This window comes from Alosa pseudoharengus, unplaced genomic scaffold (assembly GCF_046254945.1).
Source record: "Alosa pseudoharengus isolate Yale_2024_CS ecotype anadromous, Long Island Sound unplaced genomic scaffold, YU_APseudo_1.1 YU_APseudo_1.1_scf_9, whole genome shotgun sequence".
Lineage (NCBI taxonomy): Eukaryota > Metazoa > Chordata > Actinopteri > Clupeiformes > Clupeidae > Alosa > Alosa pseudoharengus.
Genome location: NW_027468881.1, coordinates 11,577,297 through 11,602,528, shown reverse-complemented (window position 1 = coordinate 11,602,528; position 25,232 = coordinate 11,577,297). Strand labels below are relative to the sequence as shown.

The following is a 25,232-nucleotide window of genomic DNA, read 5'->3' as shown; positions in this document are numbered from 1 at the left end:
AAAGGCAAATCTGTGTTGGACACCCATGTCCAGTCTGTGGTCTGAGCCAATGATAACATTGTCTGATGGTGTCTTTGTGTCACACTGATAGTCACTGGTTGTGACACATATGCAAACATAGTGGTGGAGTCTTGTTCAGAAGTAATAGTCTCAGTAGTCTGTGAAGATGTACTGATGGATGTGTCTGGCTCTTGGCTGGCTGACTTGGTGTAAGCCAACAAAATGTTTGAACTTTTTTCACCAATCTGATCATCAGTGTATCTTGGACCATGATTTTTTTGCATGTACTCCAGTGATGATGTCTCAGTAAAAGCAGCAGTCTGATTACCGGTATGTGTTGTCCTTGATGTGACAGCAACATTACTTCTCACAGTTGCTATTGGGGTTGTTAGAGCCGTCTCAGAGGGTCTTGCTTTTTCCTCGATTTGTGGAGAAGCTGAGAACTCCTGGGGAGACTGATGGGTCATTGCGGAGAATGGGAATTGTGGGTCATACTGTTGACTCAATGTCCTGTCCGGTGTCTGACCCGTTCCTACGGATGTTTGTTTCATGGCTTGTGTCCTCACAGCACTTTCATCCACTTGTGGGGATGACTCAGTATGCTCAAAGGCACTGGTGTGGAGTTGCTGCTTACTTGTGAAAGCCTGGCTGGTCTTCAAGGTTGTACTGCCTTTCACATCTGAATGTTGGCTTCCTGTAGGTTTTGCTGTTGTGTAATATTCTTGATTGTATTGAAATTGAGGGGTGACAGGCATTGCAGATGTGGCCATGTTTTTACCTGGAGCTGCTGTTGCTTTTGTCAAAGAGGGGGTGCCCTTGGGAAAGGTCTCTGTAAACATCCCATCAAGACTCAAGAGCTTTGGATGAAGGTGTACAGTAACGATGGACTGTGTAGGAAAAACTGTCAGGGGAAATTCAGGTGTGGAAGAATGCTGTGACTCCACGAGTGCGGGCCTGGATCCTGAGAAAATCACACAAAGTGAAAAATTCAACATTTCAGCTCTTCTGCATTGTGGAGTAGGTTAACAATTGCGGTGTTAGTCGAAAGTCAGTCAAAAGTATACTCACTCATGCATGGCAGTGTATTCTCCATGGTCCAGTGCATTTTGTGATTTGTCTCTTTAAAGGAAAGTACCACATCTACCCTGAAGAAGGGCTGCAGGAACTCCTTACCCACTTCCTCTGCACAGCTCTGTGTGAGGTTTAAAAAAAAAAAAGTCAGCACCACAGGAGCTTTACTCAAAACATTTGCATTTACTCTTTTAGCACTGCATACACTTTTATCCAAAGTGACTTACAAAAATAAGGAATAACGTTCAAGTTTCAATGAAGAGGAGACCTTAGGTAGCGATTAATACTACAGAACATCAATCAATACTATTAGCAGAGGATGAGAGTGCAGAAGTAACAGTCAAAGTGTAGTCGAAGGGGAAAGTGGTAGGAGGAGGCAGGGGAGGGAAGAAGGGAGAGTGCAGGGTACGTGCATGTTAGGTGTGTTGGGTTGTTAGAAGTGTTAGGAGAGGAGGTACCCTCGGAAGAGTTCGATCCTCAAGAGCTTCTTATAGAGATATAGAGGAACATCCCTGCTCTCCTAAACAAGAGCTTCTTGAAGATAGAGAGGAACATCCCTGCTCTCCTAAACAAGAGCTTCTTGAAGATAGAGAGGAACATCCCTGCTCTCCTAAACAAGAGCTTCTTGAAAATAGAGAGGAACATCCCTGCTCTCCTAAACAAGAGCTTCTTGAAAATAGAGAGGGACATCCCTGCTCTCCTAAACAAGAGCTTCTTGAAAATAAAGAGGGACATCCCTGCTCTCCTAAACAAGGCCTCTGTATATGATCTCATGTGCTGGGCCCTTGCTTCACATACCTTCTTGTGCTGTATGGCTGAGGTAGGGATCACTAGCTGAACAAAGTCACTGTTCTCAGTCCAGGTAAACATGTCTGTCTGGTGCACTACCACACTGCTGATGGTCAGGGTCTCATTCTTATTCCCTCCTCTCTTCGTCAAGCCCATGCGCCGTTTGAAGATGTGCAGCACTGTCTTCTCAGTCACAGACCTGGACACTGCAATGGTAATTCACAATCTCACACATCCCTTGGACACAAATAATGGCATATACAGTGGCTTAAACATGTCTCATGGTTTTATGTCGTATTTTAGAATGCATGATCAGCTTTTGTATAATCTCTGTAGAGTATCTGCAGTGATGTTTTCAGTAGTTCGATGTTTACCAACCATCTGGGCAAGTAGCCTCCATGCTGTATGCATAATGTCCACTGACCAGCTTGAGAGGTAGGAATTCACCTTTGGTTTCCATTATCTGAAGAACACATACTGATTTGAAATAACAGGAACATTTAAACTTTTGCCAAGTATTTAATACAGTAACACTACTGCTGCTGTTGCCCTGAGAATACGGGTCGGCTGTATTTCTTTCAATGGCCACTAGATGGCCATCTTTCCACAAAACTACAGTTGTATATTTGGTCATTCTGAAGGGGGTGAATTGAGAAAATCTAGTGTCTCTCAATAATTCGTTTGAGTAGGCCTAGTTGATTTCATTTGATTGCATTTCATTTCTGTTGATTTTACTTCTTTTTTGTTATATTTAATACAATCTAGCTAACATAGTCTGCATTTATCATTACTTAGAAGAAAATGATTTCCATTTTGAAAACAAGGACAAATAAATTATATTTAAATTGGATTAGTGGCCTACACTATGTGGCTCTAGGATGCCATTACAAAGTTACTTACCAAAATAGGCCTGAGGATTTCTCTTCTTCGGCCTTGAACGGTGATGTTTGATTGTCTGCGCTCTACATTTACTTGTATAAGACTTGCATCCTCCAGAGCAACCACAAGATTTCCCCTCAGAGCAAGAGACCATTGAAGCTAAGAAAGCATGTATAAAATCCTGAACCAAAATCAATATCCCATACCAAAAGCTTTACATACATACACACTGTTTTCTTTGCATACCTCTTTATTCCAGCTGTCCAGTGGGATCTCCCTGGTCACCTTTATAGTTAATTAAAATGAATAATGAATAAATAATTTAATTATATACTAATCCTATTTGTTAATTATAATTACACTATATATTCAGTTAAAAAACACACCTGTATAAAGGCTGGGTCACACTTGATATGCTCTCGGTTTGGTAGAGATATAGCTGTTGGACACTTCATGACATAGTTGTGTGATCTCCCCGCAAAACGGTGTATTCTCTTAAGCAAATTGAGCTCCATTACATAGCTGCCATGCTGGGGTGGGGGAGAGAATAAGGAATATTCAACTGAATATAACACTTTCTGTCATAAGAAGGACAGAACAGTGAAATCTGAATAACTGGTCTAAGCCAGAAACATTTCTATGAACAAAAGAAATAGGTCTCACATTTTGATGACCAACTTCTATTACCTGAAGTTGTAGAACACTCCATTAGAATGACTCTCATAGAAAATGAGATAGAAAAAAGGGGCCACCACAGCTATCTCACCTGAAGTTGTACAAAGCAACCACTGTACATCACTCTGAAGATGTAGTTCTTATCCGGATCCTTATGAAGAGCAAATCCACATGCAGCCAGCTGCTGGTTCAGTTGGTCCAGAGAAGCTAGACTGACTAAAATTGAATGCAGAGAACTAAACTAGCATATAGTGAAAATGCAAAACAGGGCACTGCTAACACTGCAATTAGCGGCAATAATTATTAACGCAAATTGTATCTCTATCTACGAAGGATAATAACCTTGCAACATCTTGTTTAACTAACAATAAAGACCATATTGGCCTAAACCAAAAGTAATACACATTAATGTATATGGGGGTAGCGTAGTGGTTAAGGAGCTGGGCAGCATGCAGTAGCCAGAAAAGTTGTGGGTTTAATTCCCGGCTTCTACTGTTGTGCCCTTGAGCAAGGCACTTAACCCCAAATTATTCGAGGGACAATGTAACATGCCCCTGTAATATAATTGACCTATGTAAGTCACTTTGGAAAAAGCGTCTGCTAAATTAATAAATACAATAAATAAATGTAAATATGAACTACAAAGTTATATTACAATGTCATGAATAAACTCTTCAGATACCATTTTAAAGCAGAAACCTTTTTTCTGAAAATGTGGCATACAACCTCATAAAAGAGATTCCAGTTATGATTGTGAGTGCAGCACTAACCCTGAATTCGCATCATGCCTGAGAGCCATAGCCTTAGTCCCTCTATTCTCGCTCTGTGGATCCAAAGTTCCATGTATTCTGAGAAGCATTCAACATCTCCCTCTACACAATTGATTAATAAAAAAAACACAAAGATCAGTAGACTTACTATACATGGGTAGTTTCACAACCTGGGTAAGTGCTTTGTTTCACAAGGCCTTAAAACTAAACCTTATCATTATTTACGATTTTTGTTTTTAAATCTACATCCATTGAAGGATTTAAAAAAAAATCATGGCAAATGGTCATTGACCAGTTGGAGTGGACATCTGAAAGAAATGTATTTTTTTCGCCATCAGTATAAGGTTAAATACATACATGTAGGCCTACTGTATAATGTATATGTACAATATAATATTTGCAGTGATTATTATTTTTCATTGCATTAACATAATTTAAGTAAGATTGGTTAAGTAAGTTGCATTCATCATATACAATCTACTTTTTGTAGCATATTTATTAAAAATGTGTTGGAATGGACAAAAACTGTTAGATGGAAAACTTAAGTTTCACAACTAGCCTAGGCTATAGGTATATCAGTTATTATAACATTCAAATTGTATGTGGACATTTTGTTGGTAGGCTGTTACTTGATTTGATGCATATGTGAAGTTTCCTCTGTAAATACATTCAACCAGCTCAGCTGTTTCTGAATTTATGTTTGACAGACATTAGAACTGCATTTCAAATACCCACCTAACATTAAAATTATGATAATTCTCTGCTTTCTTCAACATCACACTTAACATATTACAAAATGTCCTAGTGTGGTCCAGTTACTACCCACAGAAAAACATTTTTTTTAGTAGAATGTGCTGAAGTGGTGTAGTTTTAAAAATGAAACGTCAATTTGAGGATGGAAATGACTGAAAGATGTGTTTTGTGTCAACACATACTTTTTCTTCCTCTGATTGTCAACACTCTAAAAAATACTGGGTTATTTTCTCAACCCAAACGTTGGGTTGAGGCTGTCAGGGCATTTTGTGGGGTTGTTTTTACTCATGTTGGGTTATTTTCTGTAACCCAGCTTGTTGGGTTGATAGTTTAGGACAGCGCCCCTCCTCTCTCCCACCTGACGTGGAGTACACTACCCAGCACCTGGGTGACTTTAACACAGCTGCATAGTTATTTGAGAGTTCGAAAAAACATCGTTATTCTTCCAACCATCCAGTCCACCAGCTGTCAGCATGCAATGGAAATCAGGCGATTTCATAAGGTATGTATCTTTAACTTTTTTTCAAATGTTTTATCCAGACTGATTTTAAAAGTCCACCCATAGATGTAGAAGCTATCCTTCATGATATGAATGAATATTCTGCCTGCCAATTTCGTTCAGCCTCAAACAGGTTAACAATTGTGTCATTCATGCTAACTAACGTTAGCTAACATTAACTTACAATTACTGTTCATGTTAAATATACACAAAGACAGACTCATAAAAACATAGTTCTTTGTTCACTGGGTATGAACTGCTGACAGAAACAAAACGAACTTTTACAACGAACTAAAATGAGCATACCAAGCTGGTTGACATTAACGTTAGCAGACCATATAGCTAGCATCAATGCTAATTAAATATGCTTCGTGGTGGTTGTAGCCTAGACTATGGTTGCAGCTAACGTTTGTCAGCTAATATTAGCCAACACAGTTGAAGTAATGTTAGTCTCTTCACAAGCCACACATACGGTAATAATAATGGCAAACAACATATTATTAATTCATTCAGGGTAGCTCCATATTATAGCCATGTAACTTAACGTTACTGGGTGTTTTTGGTTGTAGCAGAGAAGACGGGCTCTGGTTGTAGTAGCACTATCAGACAGTCATTTAGATAACGTTACCCGGTAACGTTAGCATCTAGAACTAGAAGCTACAAGTTATTATAACTGCATAGGTGGTCATGGTTTCCGAGTGTGTTGCGCTAATATTTTGTCTCCTGGTGGATTTTTAATGTTTGTCAACATCATTCCATGATAATGGTTCATGAAAATCTTGAGATAAAGTTCTGTAAATAACAGTGATTAATGCACTCTTTTCTTTGTCTTTGATTCACAGGGGTGATCCCCAAAACGCACAGTGGAATCTGCCTGCCTTCATGGAAGTATCACAAGCTTTTTCTAGCTATCTGTTCAAAAAATAAACTGCCAAATAAATAAATGTCGAACTGTTTTATTTCATTGCATGGCTATTGTTGCCCGATTGGATGGATGTTACATTATATTGTAACATTAATGATTTGCAAACATTTATTTGAATTATTATCAATTAATAGTGATTGGATTAAGAAGAAAAATAAGATACTTAGAATAACCCATAAATTAGTTCAGCATAACCCAGAGATGACAGTGAAAATAATATAAATCCTGGGTTGTATAAGATAGCCTACCCAACAATTATGTAGGTTTAACCTAACAGTTTTGTTACAATAACCCAATGTTTGGGTTAGACTATCAACCCAACTCATTGGGTTGACCGAACAACCCAATTTTCGGGGCTAATATAACTCAGTGCTGGGCTCGACCACTATTTACCCAGTGGATGGGTTGAAATTGGGTTGTTTTTAACCCAATGTTTTTTAGAGTGAAGGAGGTGTTCCTAAATCTAGCCATTAATAAAAACATTAACTTATACGTGTGTGCAATACGTCAAGTGTTTTCCCTGATTGTGAAACTACCCATATATCACTTACAAAGGTCGTCAGCGATCATAACCAACACAAAGTAAATGCACTCATGAGTGAAACAATACAAATCTAAATAGAAACAATTGATTTGTGAGCAATTATCACTTTTATATGTGAAAAACATTTTGACAAATAGTTTAGATTATTGGATAGGCTATATCTACAATGTAAAGAAACAATAATCAACATATCATAATATAAAACTTAAACACTGAGGAAATAGCCTACCTGAGACTGTAACAGGTGAATCTGCAATCCAATCCCTGTTTTCAACACTCAGTGGGTATCCTGACACAGCCGACACAAAATATCTTAAAGAATAAAATGAAATTAAACATGAAATATATGAAAGAACAATACAACAGCATTTCAGTAACAACAAAAAACTATTTAGATTAGCCTACAAGAAAATGATGAAAATCCCAGACACGGATAGCTCCATGGCACACAAATGTAGTCAATGGTTGAGAGAGACATGGGTCATCAGCATATAAAGGGGTTCCACACCAGCTGTGTTTGTCTTGACAAATCACTACTACAAAGGCCTACTACAAAGAACCAGAGGTGTAGGCCTAGCCTAGCCAGTTAGCTTATTGGTGTAGCCCAGTGGTTCTCAAAGTGTGGGGCGGGCCCCACTACTGGGGAATAGAGACATGAACAAGAGGTTCTTGTTGATTTTTGTTAATCTTTCTTTTTTTTGACAAGATCATAGATTCAAAACAAAATAGCCACACCCAAACATAAGAGTCATAAACAGACCGGCATATTAATTAAAATAGCATCTTATCCAGCAGACCAAGACAGGAAATGCAAAGTAGAACCAATTTTTTTTTTTTTTTTTTACATTACCATTTGCCGAGTTCATGGGGTCAGGTGGGGCTTGAAAATTGACAGAAAAGGTTTGAGAACCACTGGTGTAGCTTGTATAAGTTTAACACATACAGGATAATGGATTAAACATTAATTTATTTTGGAAAATGTGCTTGTAGTTATTATTATTATACTGCCTCAATATAAATTGCGCATCCATAGCGTGACGTAGGCCTACCCTACGTTTTTCGCGTCGATACAAATCAAACCAGGACGTACATCGACCGCCGTTGCTAATATAACCGCGTTCATGTCATTTGAATTTCATTGGGTCAGATGCTTGTTCTTAAAATGCGTATCTTGAATGGTCAGTTTCTTCTATATGACCAAAGTCTGTAATATTGTTTTATATTGTTCTGGAATATAAATACTATAAACATATGATGACTCCATTCTCACAATTAAGAATCTAGATATTTGGTTAAAACGGAAAATGCTGCAAGCCAAACCCTCTTTTTTGTACAGTGGGACCTCCCCAAATGATGATGTAATTCCTTCAATGACACAAGGGTGGCCATTTTGTTAGAAGTTTTAGGGAGCGAATCGAGAAGCTGCCTTCGTTGTTCTACTTTGAATGCAGCAAACCCGCTGAAAAACTTGTGCAACCTTCGTATCAAGCTTGCGTTCAAAATCGTTTTAGATTTGCACCGCTGCTCCTGCAAAGAAGCGTACAATTATCTGGTTTCGTGAGCTGGTAAAGAGCGCGAAAAATATCCTGCCATTCATTTCGAAAGCATGGTCATTGTTAGCCGCCTAGCTTGATGGCTTATGCCTCTCATGGCCGCCGGTGGTAGAATTTTATGAAGGAGACTCGTTCAACGCACACACTGCAACCAGATATCCAGTCCGCGCAACAGCGACCTGGAAAGTGATTATTTAAAGACGAGCATTGCCTGCTACAGTTTAATTTATTTGCACGATTTATCATTTGCAGTGTAGCTTAAATTAGCAAGCTAGCCAGTTAGCTACCAGCAACCCTCGCGTAATTTAGTGCGGAGGATCGAGTGGCAGGCCAACCCGTACGGTTAAGGAAAGAGGGTTTTAAGTTGTTAACTAGCTTTTCAAGTCGTTTATTTTCAAAATGGCAGAGTGTTACATTCGTGTTGCTGAGGATGAAAACGAGGAGCCAATGGAGATTCCATCTGAAGACGATGGCACCGTTTTGTTGTCGTCTGTGGCTGCACAGTTCCCCGGAGCCTGCGGCCTGCGATACAGAAACCCTGTTTCTCAATGCATGAGAGGGGTTCGCTTGGTTGAAGGAGTACTCCACGCACCCGATGCTGACTGGGGCAACCTAATTTATGTCGTCAACTACCCCAAAGGTAGAGTGAATTTTATTATGTTTTCAGCCAAATTAATACTGATACAGCTGTCGCTTCTTGGGGTCAACGTTGCGTTCAAATGAACTTGCGTCCTTTGTATTGGGGCCTGTATCTAGCAGATGGGCCATGTTGATGAATGGTTGCTAACGTTACCTCTGCGGCGTTGTTGTCGCTCAGTTAAAACGCGCAGATTCTTGTTTTGTTTTGTTTCTATTTATTAGTTTTTTCTTCTGTGATAGAACAAATTGATAATACATTTTTATGAAGACTGAATGTATTCTGGTGTCATTCTTGCGCAGATAACAAGAGGAAGATGGACGAGATGGATGCTGCTTCTGCTGTGAAGATAAAGAGGGGGCCCCTGAAGACCTCAGATCTAATTGTTCTCGGCTTGCCTTGGAAAACATCAGAACAAGACCTGAAGGATTATTTTACTACATTTGGTGAAGTCATCATGGTTCAGGTAGGATGATGCACCTTCCGCACTATAATGTTAACTCTGAGGGAATGCAATGAGTATACTCGGACAGAAGTGTGTGATTTACTTGTAATGCTTTGCAGGTCAAACGAGATGTTAAAACCGGCAACTCCAAAGGATTTGGCTTTGTAAGATTCACTGAGTATGAAACCCAAGTGAAAGTGATGTCCCAGCGGCACATGATTGATGGAAGATGGTGTGACTGCAAACTGCCAAACTCTAAGGTACAGTAGGCTGCATTACTAACCTGCCTTTCCTTCCATTACACTCGTATTCCTTTCTGCAAACATTTATCCAGAATGTCCTGGATTTTCTGACTTCACAATGCATTTTTTATGAAATTGGTCAAAGTTGGTATATTTCCTACAAAAATGAAGGATATTTGTGTACTTATTAGCACTTTCAAACCCAATTTCTGTTTCTACTGCTGGTGTGAAGTGGATAATGGATCGTGTGGTGATATGAATGGTACTGATGTGCTGTAGGCTGGCCCAGATGAGCCCATGAGGAGCAGAAAGGTGTTTGTTGGCCGCTGCACAGAGGACATGACTACTGATGACCTAAGACAGTTCTTCATTCAGTACGGCGAAGTCACAGATGTTTTCATTCCTAAACCCTTCCGGGCCTTTGCCTTTGTCACCTTTGCTGATGACCAGGTAAGTTCAATGGTTGCACTAGAATTCACCTAATTACTTGTATTATTATAATTTTTTTTAAATTGGTCTGCGGAATTGATTCTACTGTGTAATGATCAAGCGTCTTGGTGTGTGTGTTTGTCTCCGTGTTTGTCTCCTCTCCCGTCTCCTCTCCCCTCCATGTAGGTTGCTCAGTCCCTGTGCGGTGAAGATTTGATCATCAAGGGGACCAGTGTCCACATCTCCAACGCTGAGCCGAAGCACAGTAATAGTAGGCAAATGATGGATCGTGGGGGTCGTTTTGGGGCTGGATTTGGGGGGCAGGGGTTTGGCAATCGCAGTCCCAATAGCGGGGTAAATTTCGGGGCACTCAGCCTGAACCCAGCCATGATGGCGGCGGCGCAGGCAGCTCTCCAGAGCAGCTGGGGCATGATGGGCATGCTGGCTAACCAGCAGGGCCAGACACCCGCCACCGGCGCCAACGCCACTGCCCAGAGTACCGGTAGCCGTGAGCAGGGTCAGACCTATAGTGGTAGCAACAGCAATTATGGCACCCCAAGCTCAGCTAGCCTGGGATGGGGCACGGGCACCAACTCTGCCTCAGGCAGTGGGTTTAACTCTAGCTTTGGGTCTAGCATGGAGACTAAGTCTAGCTGGGGAATGTAGAGAGGTTTGTTTTTTGTTTGATTTGAGTTTGTTTTCTGAAAGTATTCAAATTTGTAGATTATATGGTACATGGGTAAGTACTTAGAGAGGGAGAGAGAGAGCTATTTGTAGTTAGATGCTATGTTCATTGTGTTTCAAAAAGATGCCTAGCAGTTTTGTAAAAGATAAAACAAAATGTTGGTATTCTTGTTAACTAATTCCCTATAAGAGTTATATAGAGTGGTTGAAAAGTTGTGGCGTGGTTAAATGTATTTAGATACATTAATTTTGGTTTCAGTGATTACATTAATTTATTTTGCTATGTACGTCACATGATTTCTGAGAAAGTTATTTAAATCACACTCAAATCATCAAATTTAATGCCCTTCCAAGTTCATGTTTTAGATAATGTAACTTAAAACATTATAAACTGACCCTTGGTCAGTTCATTTGGAGACTGATTTGAGTTCTGTTGTCTGTAGTTGCTTTTGCATTTTCGTTTGTTTGAAGCTTTTTTAAGGTGAAGCCTTCACAAATCTCTTCTGCAGTTCATCACCTCTTTTCCAATTTCCCTGGAAGAAGCCCATCGTTGGCCGCAATGTTCGAGCGAGCTCAGTATCAGTACCCCTCTTCCCATGTGTAAATGCTATGCCATCAAAGAACACAGCTTCACTCTGCATTTACTGTGTTAGACGGTGGGTGTTGCCTTTTTATCCCCTTTTCAATGGATGCTTGAGTCAAAAAAAAAGGATTAAGTCTGTCAAAACAAATCAAAAAAATTCTGCTGAGATGAACAATGAGTGAGATGGTGGTGGTGGATTGTTGGTTGACGAAGAGTGAGCGACTGGGTATGAACGAACGGACTGAGAGAGAGCGAGAGAGAGAGAGACAAGTGAACGCAAGTGTGAAAAGAACTGGGAGGCTGTGAGAAGAAACTGTGTTTGAGCGAGTGTGAGCGGGATCCGCAAGTACGAGTGCTTTTTTTCTCCTTTTTTTTTTCCCCCCTTCTTCCAGGACCAGCTGAAGGACACTACATTTTCAACTTTAGAATTCTATGATCTTTCATCCTTTCCCTTCTATTATCTCTTAATATGACATAGGTTAATGAATATAACAAAAGAAATAACAATGTAGTGGACTGTTAAGAAAAATCTCTAAGTATTTGTATTCTTTCTGCCTATATATATATACACACCTATAATCCGATGTGAATGTTGTATGGCGTGTGCTTATATTCTCCCTGTTACTCGCTTGTTAGTGTGAATATGTGATGTGATGCTGTTGTTTGTGAGAAGGGCGTGGGGGGGGGGTTGTCTGGGGTGTGTGTTTGTTTGGGTGAACTTGAGCTCGAATGTGAAGAGGTGTGGCGAACGAGAGCTATTTCAGTGTGCACACAGTGGATGCCGTGTGGTGGTGGTGACAGTTATGAGAATCCCTATTGATATTTGCTTTTGTTTAGTGTGTTTTTGAATGCATTTTATATGTTTTGTGAAATCAAAGGGAACGCTCAAATAAAATTAATTTGAATAGGTATTACGACTACTTGATATTGGCTTATTCTCTGCCTTGTGATTTTCCCTTTTGTGGTTCTTCTCTTCTTTCCTTCTCTTTTGTTGCTTCCATTAATTGAACTGCCCAAACTTATTTAATTCGCATGTGTAGGGACCTTGGACATCGCAGACCCAGATTAACATCAGATCCCAGAGTGAAGGCACTGTTCGGGGAGCTGAAGACTGGAGTTGGTGTTGTGTTGGGTGGGCGACTCTCCCAACATGATCCAACTATGGAGACGCTGCCGAATGCCTTATACCTGAAAAGGGACTTCTACGCATCCATGTATCAAGATTCCCAGGGGAAACCTTTTAATGAAATTTGAAATGGACACTTCCAAATTGGGTGGAGCTCAAAGCAAGTCCCTTTTTAAAATGCGAAGGGCAGGGTTTGGGGGGGGGGGGGGGGGGTGGGTTGATAATCATCGGAAAGGGATTTTTAAAAATTGGGGTAAAAACAAAATGGGAGCGGAATGTCAATGTCTGGTTAATCAGTCCCACTCCAGTGACTCATTTATCTCCGTGACCCGGAAATTCTGTTTTCAGACATTGTTTTTATTGTTTCTCAGCTGTATTTCGCCAGATAATGTTTTTTGGTCTTGCTTTTGAAAGACATTTTTATGTTTTTGTTTTTTTTTTCCTTCTCAGTAATGTTTTGGTTAAATTTCTCATCACAGTACAGCCATTGGTTATTGTAATTTGAAATGGTGAGATTTTGCAGGTTGCAAAGGCATATTTTTTCATAAAGTAATCTGTAGAACTTTCCTGTCTCTTGTGGTTGGAAATGTTCATGTTGAGTCAGTCAAATGGTCTGAGATTCTAGGCCTGTCTTTGGGAAGTCGATAACGTATGATTGGAATTTCTTAGGCAAGTTTTGGATTTTTGGAGAGGCTAATAAAAGATTTCTGCAGGAATGCCATCACATAATGTATTGAATTTCAAGTCTTATTTTTAGCCCTTCAAAATATAAAATAAACATTTAACTTTGTAACTGCTTGTTGATTTTCTCCGTTTAGATTTTGTTTGGATAAGCTGTAGAAATAATTGTCAAGTACATTTGTAGGAGCCTCTCTGTTATGTTAATTATAGTTTACTAGCAAAACAGTGTTACATTTTGATGATACAAAAGTCGTTGAATCTTTGAATGGGTAAAACATTTAATTTCTGATGGCGGCCGGTACAATAGGACCCCAGTAGCTACCTTAAAAGGGAGTAAAACAGGAGCTAAAATGGGTTAGTTAGAGGCGTCTTGAAAAATGTTATGATGGAGATGGGAAATACTATCATGCCTGAGCAAACCTTTACTTGGTAATGGTACCTCAAAGTTGGTCTGATTTCAGTCAGATCAGTTTCTGTGATATATTTGATCCAAACAGTTAAACCATACAAGGAGTTTGAATTTAAAACAGAACTATAGAGATGAGATACACAGATCATATGGATGATGGCAGTTTGGTGCTGTTTCACCATGGACAATCATGAATGTGACCAAATCCATGCAAAAACAAAGGTCCTGCAAGGCCATGCACAGAGTTACAGAAGACAAAGGACTCCAGCAGTAGATGCTGGTTAGTCACATGCTTTCCACTCAGATCCGATTGGACACGGACTGCCAAGGTGCACCCACAGCCATCCTCTCCTCGCTAACCCTTTCTTTCCCCCCCCCCCATCAGCAGGAAGAGAAGGTCTTCCAGAAGAAGTTCTTACAGGGCGAGCGATCTTGTGGGGTCGGAACAGAGGTCTCCTTCAGGGTACCGTTCAGAAGACCCTCATGGTCGTAGCTGGTCAGGTTCTCCTCTGTCAAGTTCTTCTCTGTCAGGCCAGCCAACATCTTCAACAGCAGCATCCTCTCCTCAACAACCAAACTCTGGGAAAAGCATTAAGCAGATTTAAAGATCAAACCAAATGGGAGGCATTCTTGCAATAAATAGTGAATAGATATATTTAATTAACAATGTTATGGTAATTGGTTCAGAAAGCTCAATCCAGTTAAGGAGAAAAGAAAGAAAACAAAACTAAATAAAAATTTTGACAATGGGTAGAATGTAGTGTCTAAATAACAAATATCTGCCCTTAATATACTGCTTTGCTGACTGCAACCTTACACCACCCAACAACTAATAGTCTTCACAACAGTACAGTAAATGGGGCTTTAATTCTCGCCAAACGGAAAGGGGACTATTCCCATAAGTGTGGTGTGGACCCACCTGATTGCTTAGCGGTTTCTCCTGCACAGGCAGTGCTCCGGTCTGGCCTCCACACCACACGATGAGAATCAGAGGGACAAGGCTGGTCAACACTCTCATGGTGATCCAGGCACTCTGTGCTACTAAACAAGTGTCTACTCTGATGAGTACTCCCATGTTTTTATAGACCCTCACACAAGGAGCTCTGACACACAGCTGTGGAGATTCATTAGGAATATTTGATTAGTTATCCATTTCAAGGAGTTGTTAGGCATCAGTGTTTTGCTGGAACATAAATTAATACAGTGTAGCAGTTTTCTCTTGCTGGGACAGATGCATTCAACATAACTTCCCTCATCATGAATAAGTAATAGGAAAGTGAGTCAGTCCTTTCCATTATTAACCAGAAGAAAGTTAACTCAGCCTAATTCCAAAATAAGTTATTCAGTGTCTTCTGAGATATGTTTCATTAATTTCTTATCAAAGGGATGTTTTCTTTCACAACAAGAAAAACCGTGATCATCTGGTAACAGTAGCAAATGCAATGCTGAGAGCCATCAGGCTATGCTATCACATTATCAAAACATCTAATCTTATCAACAGTGGCAGATTTAAATAGCATATATTCATATATTACATATATTCAAGAGATGCAGAAATAAATATATACAAACCAGCACCTTTTGAGAGTTAGGTGGCGGTCTTTGTGGATGATTTCACTGGGTCGTGGATGTATCTCAGGAGAAGCACAGTTCATTGTTCTGGGCAGACTTCACTCTGACGGTGCAGCAGCCTATGCATTATTGATCGAGCAGAGCAGGCTGGTGTCCATTTACCCCCCTGCCCCTTCACCTGCTACCGTCTCCTCATGCAAGGGATGATTCAGCAGCATCCATCCACCCACACGCAGCCATTTGAGTGCTCTTAACACTTGTTAAGAGCACTTAAAAACAGTTGTGTTTTTATTTACAGGCCAGGCCTGTGAATTCTCTTCAGGACACCTGACATCATTAAGTGGAACCAAGTCTCTTATTCCTGTACGGGTGTAAATGCAGAGATTCTTCTTCCGTGTGCAACTAATTGGGAATGTTTGTGTGTGTGTGGACTTAAACTTAACAGAGCAGACAGGGCATTAACAAAATACAAGACAAAGCAAAGGTTGGACAGTGGGAGGTAGTCAAAAACAAGCTGGTGAATAGAAACAGCAAGACAGTGCTAAGTGGACCACTGGTGAAGTGTGGGAGAACACAATGTGATGTTGTCACCATGATGTACTTTGTCCTTACAAAGAGATCACAGCTGTTTGTCGAAACCGTGGTTTTGTGTCTTGATTGTGAAGTGGGCAGGATGTTCTCTTGAGTGGAATACACATAAATAGGTGAAGGAGAGAACAATGGCAAATGAGGATAGAGAAAGCAGACACGAGGGCCATATTGGGTATACCTCTGCAAAGGGTGACCATAAAGAACAGGTGGTCAGTGCATTTTCAATAAACGGTGCTAGAACAAAAAACTACTGCAAGTGAAGTATCTGGTGTAAACTGGACTCAATGTAAGCTATACTGTGAAGTTGACTTGATAAAACAGAATATCTCACAGAAAATATTGTTTATACTCATTCTAGTCAAGAGAATCCATAACCATAAAGCCATAAACTATACAGCCCCTGAGAGTAGCTTCTAAATGTTCACATGCTTGTGAATAGGTGCTCAATAATTGACATTTCCTCTGCAGGTGTCTTCATTTTGTACAGCCACTGACAGTTGACTGTGAATCCATCTGAGGTGAAGTCTATACCACTGAATACCATGGACTTTTACCTGGCACACAATACACTTCCCTTGGTTTCAATTTAAAAAGGCACACATTACATCGACATATTAAGAACATAGTGCCAATTATGACAATCTACTGCAATTAGTTAGGAGAAATTAAACCATTACACTAGTTTTACACTAATATACAGTATACACACACACACTAGTACGTTTACTAGTTTTATACAATAGACATATTGATGTTCACCTCAAAGACTCGGGTATAAAAAGCACTCCACTCAATTCCAGAGTGCAGGAGGGATATACTGCATCTTCTTTTTCTAAGGTAGTAGTTGAAGCTGCAGCAGCAGTAGCAGTTTTACATTTAATTACTGATAGTGCCTTGTGTAGAAGGGACATAATCAGCAGAGAATGTAAGACACTAACAGCTAAATACAATTTGGGTAAAAGGTCTCCAAGCACTGATGTCATATGACACTGTTGTTAATGCTATATGACTTAGCGCCATCTTCTGGTTAAAGCTCTGGTTACACCTTATACTACATAATCAAAAAAACTAAATCACAGACAAGGGTCTATTTTAGAACCTCAGATGGCACAAAAACCATTACAGCTATAGACCCAATTTATAACAAGATTGCAATGAAACAATCACAATCTAACATTTCTAAATAATATAATATCATTCTATCCATAATTTTAAGGAAAAAACTTTAACTTAACAAATAGTGCAATATAAAATGTTATATCATTTTTATATTTTGTATACCTGTATATTTTCCAAGCACATCAAAGCATGGTATTATAAAGTATAAGATATCACTCCATATTTATTATAACCTTTTTTAAATTATGCAAAGAAGTTTGACAACAAAGTTTTATTCAGTCTATGATGGTCAAAGATAAGAAGAGATATAGGGTTCCTGAAATGTCATATACACTCAAAGCAACACAATAAGTGTAAAGTGAATTCCTTTGGTACATATATAGACCACGCTGGTCATGTGTAGCTGAAAATAACTGAACAGTAAAAATGGTAGATAAGACCCAAGCAAAAATACAAAACCTGAAACCCTGTTTACTTGTGAGGCAGCTTGAGTGAAGAGGACAAAAGCTAATTAGAAGGGATTTAAGTCTTTATTTAGCCTAATACAGTGCAATGGTTAACCGTAATCCAGGGTTAACGTTGTGAACTCTGGGGCAAACATGATTGGAGCAACATAGACTGTCAGCAGATACAAATGTGTGTGCGTATTTATGTGTATGTGTGTGTGTGTCCACTTTAATGCCCCCCAAACACACACACAAACACACAAATAAACCCCCCTGAACTTCCAACACGTTTTTCCAGTGATGGAGGGCCTACAAAAGCTATCTATGTCTGGCTACACTACTGAGGAGTTAGGGGGAATGTTTACATTGCACACGTGTACATACTATGATTTTGTCCACTCGGTCATAAATAGATCTCTATATCAATATCAACACACCTTAAGAAATGTCAATCAGATAAGGATAAAATGGTGGAATTCTCATTGGATGCATGTTCCTTAAGAGTAGGAATGTCAGATTCCTAGCGCCATCTCTCTGATCCTCAGTGGAAGCTGTATTTGTTTCTTTGACTCCTTTCTCCGTTTAAGTACTCTTGGCCCCTTTAGGCATTGTAAGATGATGAGGAGACGGTTCCTCCGTGGCCTGTCCAGTTGGTGTGAATGTAGGTCCCAGGGTTGGACAACAGCTCGTAGGTGTGGGCACCAAAGTAGTCCCTCTGAGCCTAATGGGTTTTGCACATATGCACGCACACACACACACACACACGCGCACACACACACACACACACACACACACACACACACACACACACACACACACACACACACACACACACACACACACACACACACACACACACACACACACACACACACACACACACACACACACACACACACACACACACACAAAGTAAGCAACAGACAAAACAAATACTGACTCAGCAGCATAGTAGTTTGTTCAGAATTTTGTCTACAAGGTTATGGCTCTTGCCTTCAACTAAAGAATTTCACTACTATGCCCTCAAATGACCCATCCCCTTAGAAAACACCATCACCAGTTATGACTAACTGATCATGTGACACTTTCTAAGCCCCACGCTCTGCCATATGGTGAGAGGGGCTTTTTGGTGTTAGCCCTTATCTGTCTTCTGTGTGTGTGTGTGTGTGTGTGCATATATTACGTGATTTACCTGCAAGAGGTTGGCTGGAAGCATGTCGTGTCTGTATCCATCATAGAAAGACAGGGCTGTGGTGAAACAGGGCATGGGGATTCCCCGCTGCACTCCGGTGCTTACAGCGCGACGCCAGGACTCCTGCACCATCACACACACACACACACACACACACACACACACACACACACACACACACACACACACACACACACACACACACACACACACACACACACACACACACACACACACACACACACACACACACACACAAAATGAAAATGGGAACATCAAACTCATCCCTTTCAGAACATTCTCAAGTGTTCAACAACATATGTATTGCAGGCTACACTTTATTCAACACTGGAATGAAATTCAACAATCATTTTTTCATATTTTCACTGAGAAAATATGAATGTCAAACGTAAGGTCAACCAATTAACAGTCCCAACGATTAGTTACTACAGGTACAAGTCTGAACAGACTTCTTCACAGTAAGGACAGTCAGTCTCTGTATTTACAGTGGCAGCTGCCAAGTGCTGATCGGGTGAGTGGACTGGTGGTATTTATAGTGAGGGTTGGGCTGCTTCCCCTTCTTTACCTGGCACTCCTGCACCGCATTACTGAAGAAGGTGTCCAGAAGCAAATTCTGCAACTCCGAGTCCCGGTCAAAGGCCTCTTTGATTTTACCCAGGAACACACTGGAGACAAAAAACAAGAGAACTGCAGATTTAGAGGAGTCCAAGTGTACAGATGGAGGAACACTGTGTGAATGGCATTCTGTTTTCTGTTGTTCTCTCTCTCACAGACACCAAGGGCACCGTGGGTAGAAGACTGACGGACAATTTCTCATGTTGTAACAAAAAAGCAAGCACTTCCACATTCTTCTCTGCCTATGACTTTTCTAGACATGCCTCTTCTTACTTCCTCATGTAGGCCTCCTACTACATTGCATCACACCAGAACAGGAAGGCCAAATCAAATATTCCCTCATTGTGTCACTGTGTCAGTAAATTCTCACTTCACTTCCTCACAGCTACAAAGTTGCTCTATTCACTCATATTTGTAAAAAAAAGACTAAACCAAAGTACATAGAAAAATACATTGGTTATTACAAGATAATAATAACTAGCAACAATATTTTGCATATACTGAATAAATACTTGTATTTCTGATGAGCTATCAATCAAAAGTATGTCTATGTCCACCATTCACTCTCAGTAAGTCATTAACTTGCACCATCTCTCTCAGGTGTGGAGCCGTCTGCTGAGTCAGTGTGCCTTTCTCATGGCTGCATGTGATTTACTGAATGACCACATGTCTCTCTCCGATGGACCTCACAGGCTCTGAGAGTCGGAGTTATAAGTATGTGTGTGGACAGGGTTGTGCTGCTTTGCCCACCTGCGGATGATGCAGCCCCCTCGCCACATTAGGGCGATGGCGCCGTAGTTCAGGGACCAGCCAAACTCTTTGGCCGCCTGCCGGAGGAGCATGAAGCCCTGAGCGTACGAGATGATCTTGGAGGCGTAAAGGGCCTGAGGACCACACACACACACACACACACACACACACACACACACACACACACACACACATTTAATTTCAGATCAACACAGCCCAGAAAATGTTACAAAAATATAAGACCTTAAAGGGAAAGGGAAACAGGCCAAATCTGAGTCCTTCAGTACCTTCCTGATGTCCTCCAGGAACTGTGCTTTGTTCCCACTGAATGTGGACGCAGGGGGCCCTGAGAGGCTCTTGCTGGCCACCACTCGCTCATCCTTCAGAGAGGACAGACATCTGGCGAAGACAGCTTCTCCTGTTGGGACACACACAGAAAAAACTCAGTCAGCTCAGAATGTGGCAACACTCTCAATCTGAAAAAGCAGAGTTCAGTGTTAAGTAACCCTCTTTATTCTCTGAATATCTGTATTTTTTTTTTAAGCCTGGGAATACCCATACGACTTCTCGGCAAATTTGGGATTTGCTCTGCAGGCCATTGAAGCCCACAGGAACACAAATACAATCGCTTATCTGGCAAGGACGTGCATTTCTTTGGAATGGAGTAAACAACTGCATTTAAAACCTTCGTTTACAAGATTGCTACACTTTTGAAATGATTTGGTAAGAGTTTAATGCACCAATTTAAGTTTAATTTCACTGCTAGTTACACCCCTGCTGGAAGTTGTAAGTCAATGAACCTTTTCCAGACCCACTCCCAATTGTACAATTGTGAAGATCTGGGTGTTCCATTTTAATTTTTCACCATGACATATGGACAGGTGATTTGCTTATGAACAGGTTCAGTTCAGGATCAAAAATCGTGCTCCAGAGAAAGTACACAACAAAATGCTCAAATGGAACCTCTGCTCTGACATTATATGACATATTCTCAAAGCTCATCTTTTGTTATTAACTGAGCCCCAGGGCTCATTCCAGAGCATGGGTGGCCACTGTGCAAGTAAACATTCAGGCAGGGACATAAACAGTCTGGGACATAAACAATAGCCCACAATGCCACAAACAATATGATTGCATCAGTCCATTCATCGATGACCATGTCTTTTGTGAGGGGCTATAGGCCATGCCTCTGTGACCAGATACTACCCTTCAGTACCAGAGTAAACATCATACTCAGGGACTTGGCCTTGTGTTGTTAAAACTTTTTCATAACCTTGGGAAATTACTGAGGACAGCTGGACTGATGACCCAGTCTGTGGACATTTCAACATTAAGATGACATTAAGGGCTTGCTTCACCATCAGCACACATGGGCTTCAATATTTAATCAACGTTTCACAAGATGACAAACGCTGTCACTGCCGCTCAGGAGCCAACAAGATTAAGGTTACCAGTGACTAAGCACTACTTCTCAGGCCATTGTAAAGAAATGGGTGAGCCACAGTTAAACAAAGCAATGGAGGTCTTAATCTATAAGTGAAGGAAAAGCCAGTAAGCATGACACAGCAAAAACAGTCCCAACACAGTAATGCCAAAATGATGCAAAGTTAAAGTGGGAATGAATAAGGGACCATCAGGCTGAGTGTAGAGAAAGAAACAGCGAGAGAGAAAACACCCAGTCACCATGAACTAAGCACCTATCTCTCCCAGGAATGCAACCTACTGAACGCCACACACACACACACACACACACACACACACAGTCCCCGCCTGCCTGCTCGCTTTCTGCCCTCTCTCTCTCCCTCTCACTCTCTCTCTCTCTCTCTCCCTCTCACTCTCTCTCTCCCTCTCTCACTCTCTCTCACTCTCTCTCACTCACACTGTCACAAACAGACCCTCTCTGCAGCCTGGCATTCTAAGCACAATGCAGCCTTTTGTTTTCCAGCACATAGTGCTGCATAGCAGAAGACCCTGTAGAGGGGTCACTCTCATGCACTACTAATGTAAGCTGGGTGCCAGTTAACACAGCATACCTATTCATATAATCGCACATATGCACAGGTCAGGAGATCTCTTAAAGTTTCATACTTTTAAGTTTTCAGGGCAGGAAAGGGGTCTTAGAGGAGTGATTTACAGCTAAAAGTTGGCATAGGTCAGGAGTAACATATCAGCTGGGGCAGACATCCTTAGGGAGGTGGATCAGTGTATCAGTGTGTCCACTTTTGTTGTTTAGGGACACTGTGTGTCAATCACTGACATCACAGCCAGGGTCATTTATGACACTGCCAGCACCGCAGCACAAGCCAAAAGGCGCAAGAAGAGAGAGTCCAGAAAATCCCACTTATGTCACATCAGGATGAGGTGGTGACCAGCAAAGCCCTCAATCTGCTTAGGGGGAGGCGGCCATCTCATTCATCACGTTCCAATCGCACTGGCTATCCTGAGCCACCGCAGTGGTTACACTAAACAGCCTGGCACTAGGTGTCTGGGGCAGTGGCACCATACCTATGAGGGTGACGGGGGTGCCGTACTCCAGTGCTGAGATGGCGGTCCACTTCCCTGTGCCCTTCTGCCCGGCGCTGTCGCGGATTTTGGGCAGCAGGTGGGTTCCGTCGGCATCCTTGTACTTGAAGATGTTGGCCGTGATCTCGATGAGGAAGGAGTCCAGCTCTGTCTTGTTCCAGTCATCAAAGACCTGAGAGGGCGAGACACAAGTTGTGATGCAATATCTTGAATGAGGTGGCAGAAACACAAACTACACAATGACACAAAGGCAGTAATGCTACGGGTAAGACAATAAGGAACAAGGAAGTCAGAAAGTAATTCTATACAAAAGGCTGAGATTGCGGAAGATATGCGAGGCGTGACTTACCTGTGCCATCTCGTCATGGTCCATACCCAGAACGTCCTTCATGAGGTGGTAGGCTTCACAAATAAGCTGCATGTCTCCATACTCAATGCCATTGTGGACCATCTTAACAAAATGCCCTGCTCCCTCATCTCCCACCTATGCAATGGTGACAGAAGAGTTCAATTTAACAACCCCCTCCTGTGCCTTAAATATATGAAACCCTTAGAGATTCATCACTACTGTACTTACCCAGTCACAGCAAGGTTCGCCTGTTCCCACTTTGGCAGCAATGCTCTGGAAGATATCTTTTATGTGAGGCCTGTAGAAAAACAAAATCGTATTGCTTGAAAACATATTTTGCTTACTACAAATATGGCAACTGGTCCATACAGTTAACTAAATTACAGCTCTCTGCAGCGGTTTCCAGACACCATTCATTAACGACATTGTAATTAGCCGTCTGGTCCGTGATGTCATTATATTAGTCCTCACCAAGCCTCTTTGTGGCCGCCTGGCATCAGCGATGGTCCATAACGAGCGCCCTCCTCCCCTCCACTCACTCCACTGCCCACAAACAGCAGGTTCTTCTCTTTGAGGCTCTGACAACGGCGCTACAGCACGAGAAAAAACACAAAACAATTGCTCACGTCTTTGCAAGAAAGTTAACATATTCAGAATTTCACGTTAAATGTTGTCGTCAACTCACTGTTGTGTCTCTGTATTCAGAGTTCCCCCCATCGATGATGATATCGCCAGCCTCCAGAAGAGGAACCTGTGAGGAGGGAATGATGAGGTCACCAGAGGATCATCAGCAGTACAAACATTACAGCTTTGGATGCCACTTGCTAGCTGCACCACCTACCAGTTTGTCAATGAAATCATCAACAGCCTGGCCTGCCTTGACCAGAAGGACAATGCGGCGTGGGGTCTTCAGTTTTGACACCATGTCCTCCAGGGACTCGGCACCAATAACCTTGGTACCTTTGGCCTCATTCTGTAAGAAGTCGTGTACCTTGGACACCGTCCTGTTGTATGCACAGACCTGAGCAAGGACAATAATAAGTAAGACTAAAATGCCATGCCAACTTTGAATGAATGGCCATGATTGAATATAATGCGACTTGGGACACTTGTTGGCAATATAGCTTTGCCTCTTCACTTACCACAAAACCATGGTCATTCATATTCAGAATCAGATTCTGACCCATTACGGCCAGGCCAATCAAAGCAATATCTGCCCTGTGAAAGCAACAAACATGCATTAGCTTCCAGCAAACACAACTGTCAGCAAAGTAGGAAAGTTAACCTACAACTATCGCAACTACTTTGTCATGCTTGCTCATCATTATTATTGGCACGATGAATATAAATGGAATGGTCAGACAAGACCCAGGCTAAACGACAGCGGGTTTTAATCATGGATGAGCTCCAACATCTTAACATATTAGACATTTGCAAATATTGCCATCACCAACATCAATAGGTTTGTTAAAACATTATATTTATTATCAATATGTCTTCCCTCTACACTTCACATCTTTTTACCCAATGCATTTCAGGAAACTTCTGAAAGGTAGAAGCTATTGTTCCATTCCGGTCTGACAAGGATATCAACACCTAAAAACCTAGCACTGCTACTCTGGCCCCAAAGATACGCTCTGTCACGTTTTGAAGTCATATCGCATGATCTCGTTCGGAAATGTGGCTGAGTATCCGATTTGCACATTTAACCTACATTTTGCCGGCAAGGTTTATTTTATGACAAATAAAAATTGCGCAAAACGGGTAACACAACGTAAATTCACGTGTAGCAATTTCAAAATAGTCTGCTTTAGTAAGCTCGTTAAGTAAGTTAGCCTGAAGGCTAGCTTACAATCAACTCGCTTGATGTTAGCCAAACTCCGTTAATGTTAGCTGGCATTTCACTAACTACTGCTGTCAGTGTGATTATTGAAAAGAACATGGTTGCATATGCCATACGTTAATATATGACAAAAAATTCACATGGCAACCAAAGAGAGCATACTCACTGTGCCATGGTTGCTGATGGGTTCCGTCTTGAAGTGATACTATCCCACACGGATCTAGCTACTTGTAATACACCCTCCTTCCCGTACTTCCTCATTCAGAGCACCAATGCACGTCTGTGGTGTGGCTAGCAAGAACATCCCATCCCACATCCATGCAAGCGCAACAAGAGAGACCTAGCTGTCACATGACGCATAACAGCCTCAGTCTCTTTTCGTTGTCTCATTGGTTCAGGCATGCTGAGCAGACGACTGAAAAATCTCATTGGTCAATGGCCTCTCAATATTGTTCCAGCTGTATCCACCCATCAAACCTAGGCCATATAGATTAAGACCTACTTGTGAACTGATGTG

The 25,232-nt window shown here is 41.3% G+C and overlaps 4 protein-coding genes across 6 annotated transcripts; 1 reads left to right on the top strand and 3 right to left on the bottom strand.

Annotated features, from left to right (window-relative positions):
* Positions 1-399: 399 nt before the first annotated feature.
* On the bottom strand, positions 400-7,771 carry ciroz (ciliated left-right organizer protein containing ZP-N domains). Its single transcript, XM_076276816.1, has 12 exons — positions 7,756-7,771; positions 7,135-7,194; positions 4,185-4,286; positions 3,506-3,630; positions 3,126-3,269; positions 2,986-3,024; positions 2,761-2,898; positions 2,239-2,323; positions 1,870-2,066; positions 1,069-1,192; positions 779-961; positions 400-455 (listed from the first exon to the last, which is right to left on the bottom strand). The coding sequence occupies exons 1-12, from the start codon at positions 7,769-7,771 to the stop codon at positions 400-402; spliced, it is 1,269 nt and encodes a 422-aa protein (XP_076132931.1).
* A 501-nt stretch (positions 7,772-8,272) lies between these two features.
* Positions 8,273-13,397, top strand: tardbpa (TAR DNA binding protein a). Of its 3 annotated transcripts, XR_012984851.1 has the most exons (7): positions 8,277-9,098; positions 9,398-9,561; positions 9,660-9,800; positions 10,062-10,232; positions 10,398-10,482; positions 11,405-11,551; positions 12,519-13,397. XR_012984851.1 is itself a non-coding variant. In XM_076275640.1 (6 exons), the coding sequence occupies exons 1-6, from the start codon at positions 8,858-8,860 to the stop codon at positions 11,497-11,499; spliced, it is 897 nt and encodes a 298-aa protein (XP_076131755.1). In that variant the 5' UTR covers positions 8,276-8,857; the 3' UTR covers positions 11,500-12,389. The 3 variants fall into 3 exon arrangements, 2 of the variants coding, with proteins under 2 accessions (XP_076131754.1, XP_076131755.1); XM_076275640.1 differs by lacking the exon at positions 12,519-13,397 and having other exon boundaries at positions 8,276-9,098; positions 11,405-12,389; XM_076275639.1 differs by lacking the exon at positions 12,519-13,397 and having other exon boundaries at positions 8,273-9,098; positions 10,398-12,389.
* Positions 13,398-14,075: 678 nt separating this feature from the next.
* On the bottom strand, positions 14,076-14,712 carry sst6.2 (somatostatin 6.2). Its single transcript, XM_076276815.1, has 2 exons — positions 14,614-14,712; positions 14,076-14,273 (listed from the first exon to the last, which is right to left on the bottom strand). The coding sequence occupies exons 1-2, from the start codon at positions 14,710-14,712 to the stop codon at positions 14,076-14,078; spliced, it is 297 nt and encodes a 98-aa protein (XP_076132930.1).
* Positions 14,713-17,487: 2,775 nt separating this feature from the next.
* Positions 17,488-24,991, bottom strand: pgd (phosphogluconate dehydrogenase). The gene is made up of 13 exons (XM_076275989.1): positions 24,882-24,991; positions 24,015-24,090; positions 23,714-23,893; positions 23,558-23,623; positions 23,344-23,462; positions 23,101-23,170; positions 22,873-23,007; positions 22,506-22,695; positions 20,288-20,418; positions 20,001-20,134; positions 19,201-19,300; positions 18,615-18,737; positions 17,488-18,143 (listed from the first exon to the last, which is right to left on the bottom strand). The coding sequence occupies exons 1-13, from the start codon at positions 24,974-24,976 to the stop codon at positions 18,024-18,026; spliced, it is 1,539 nt and encodes a 512-aa protein (XP_076132104.1). The 5' UTR covers positions 24,977-24,991; the 3' UTR covers positions 17,488-18,023.
* Between the last annotated feature and the right edge of the window lie 241 nt (positions 24,992-25,232).

Excerpts from the sequence above, each read along its gene's own strand:
- sst6.2 (XM_076276815.1), bottom strand. The coding sequence starts at position 14,712 with ATGAGAGTGTTGACCAGCCTTGTCCCTCTGATTCTCATCGTGTGGTGT. Across the intron at positions 14,274-14,613 it reads AGAAACCGCTAAGCAATCAG|AGTTTGGTTGTTGAGGAGAG; the intron begins GTGGGTCCACAC and ends TGCTTTTCCCAG.
- pgd (XM_076275989.1), bottom strand. The coding sequence starts at position 24,976 with ATGAGGAAGTACGGGAAGGAGGGTGTATTACAAGTAGCTAGATCCGTG. Across the intron at positions 23,008-23,100 it reads GCGAACCTTGCTGTGACTGG|GTGGGAGATGAGGGAGCAGG; the intron begins GTAAGTACAGTA and ends ACCATTGCATAG. Across the intron at positions 20,135-20,287 it reads TCCTGGAGGACATCAGGAAG|GCCCTTTACGCCTCCAAGAT; the intron begins GTACTGAAGGAC and ends TGTGGTCCTCAG.
- ciroz (XM_076276816.1), bottom strand. Across the intron at positions 4,287-7,134 it reads TTCACCTGTTACAGTCTCAG|AGGGAGATGTTGAATGCTTC; the intron begins GTAGGCTATTTC and ends TCAATTGTGTAG. Across the intron at positions 3,025-3,125 it reads GTGACCCAGCCTTTATACAG|GTGACCAGGGAGATCCCACT; the intron begins GTGTGTTTTTTA and ends TTAACTATAAAG.
- tardbpa (XM_076275639.1), top strand. The coding sequence starts at position 8,858 with ATGGCAGAGTGTTACATTCGTGTTGCTGAGGATGAAAACGAGGAGCCA. Across the intron at positions 9,099-9,397 it reads TGTCGTCAACTACCCCAAAG|ATAACAAGAGGAAGATGGAC; the intron begins GTAGAGTGAATT and ends ATTCTTGCGCAG. Across the intron at positions 10,233-10,397 it reads TCACCTTTGCTGATGACCAG|GTTGCTCAGTCCCTGTGCGG; the intron begins GTAAGTTCAATG and ends CCCTCCATGTAG.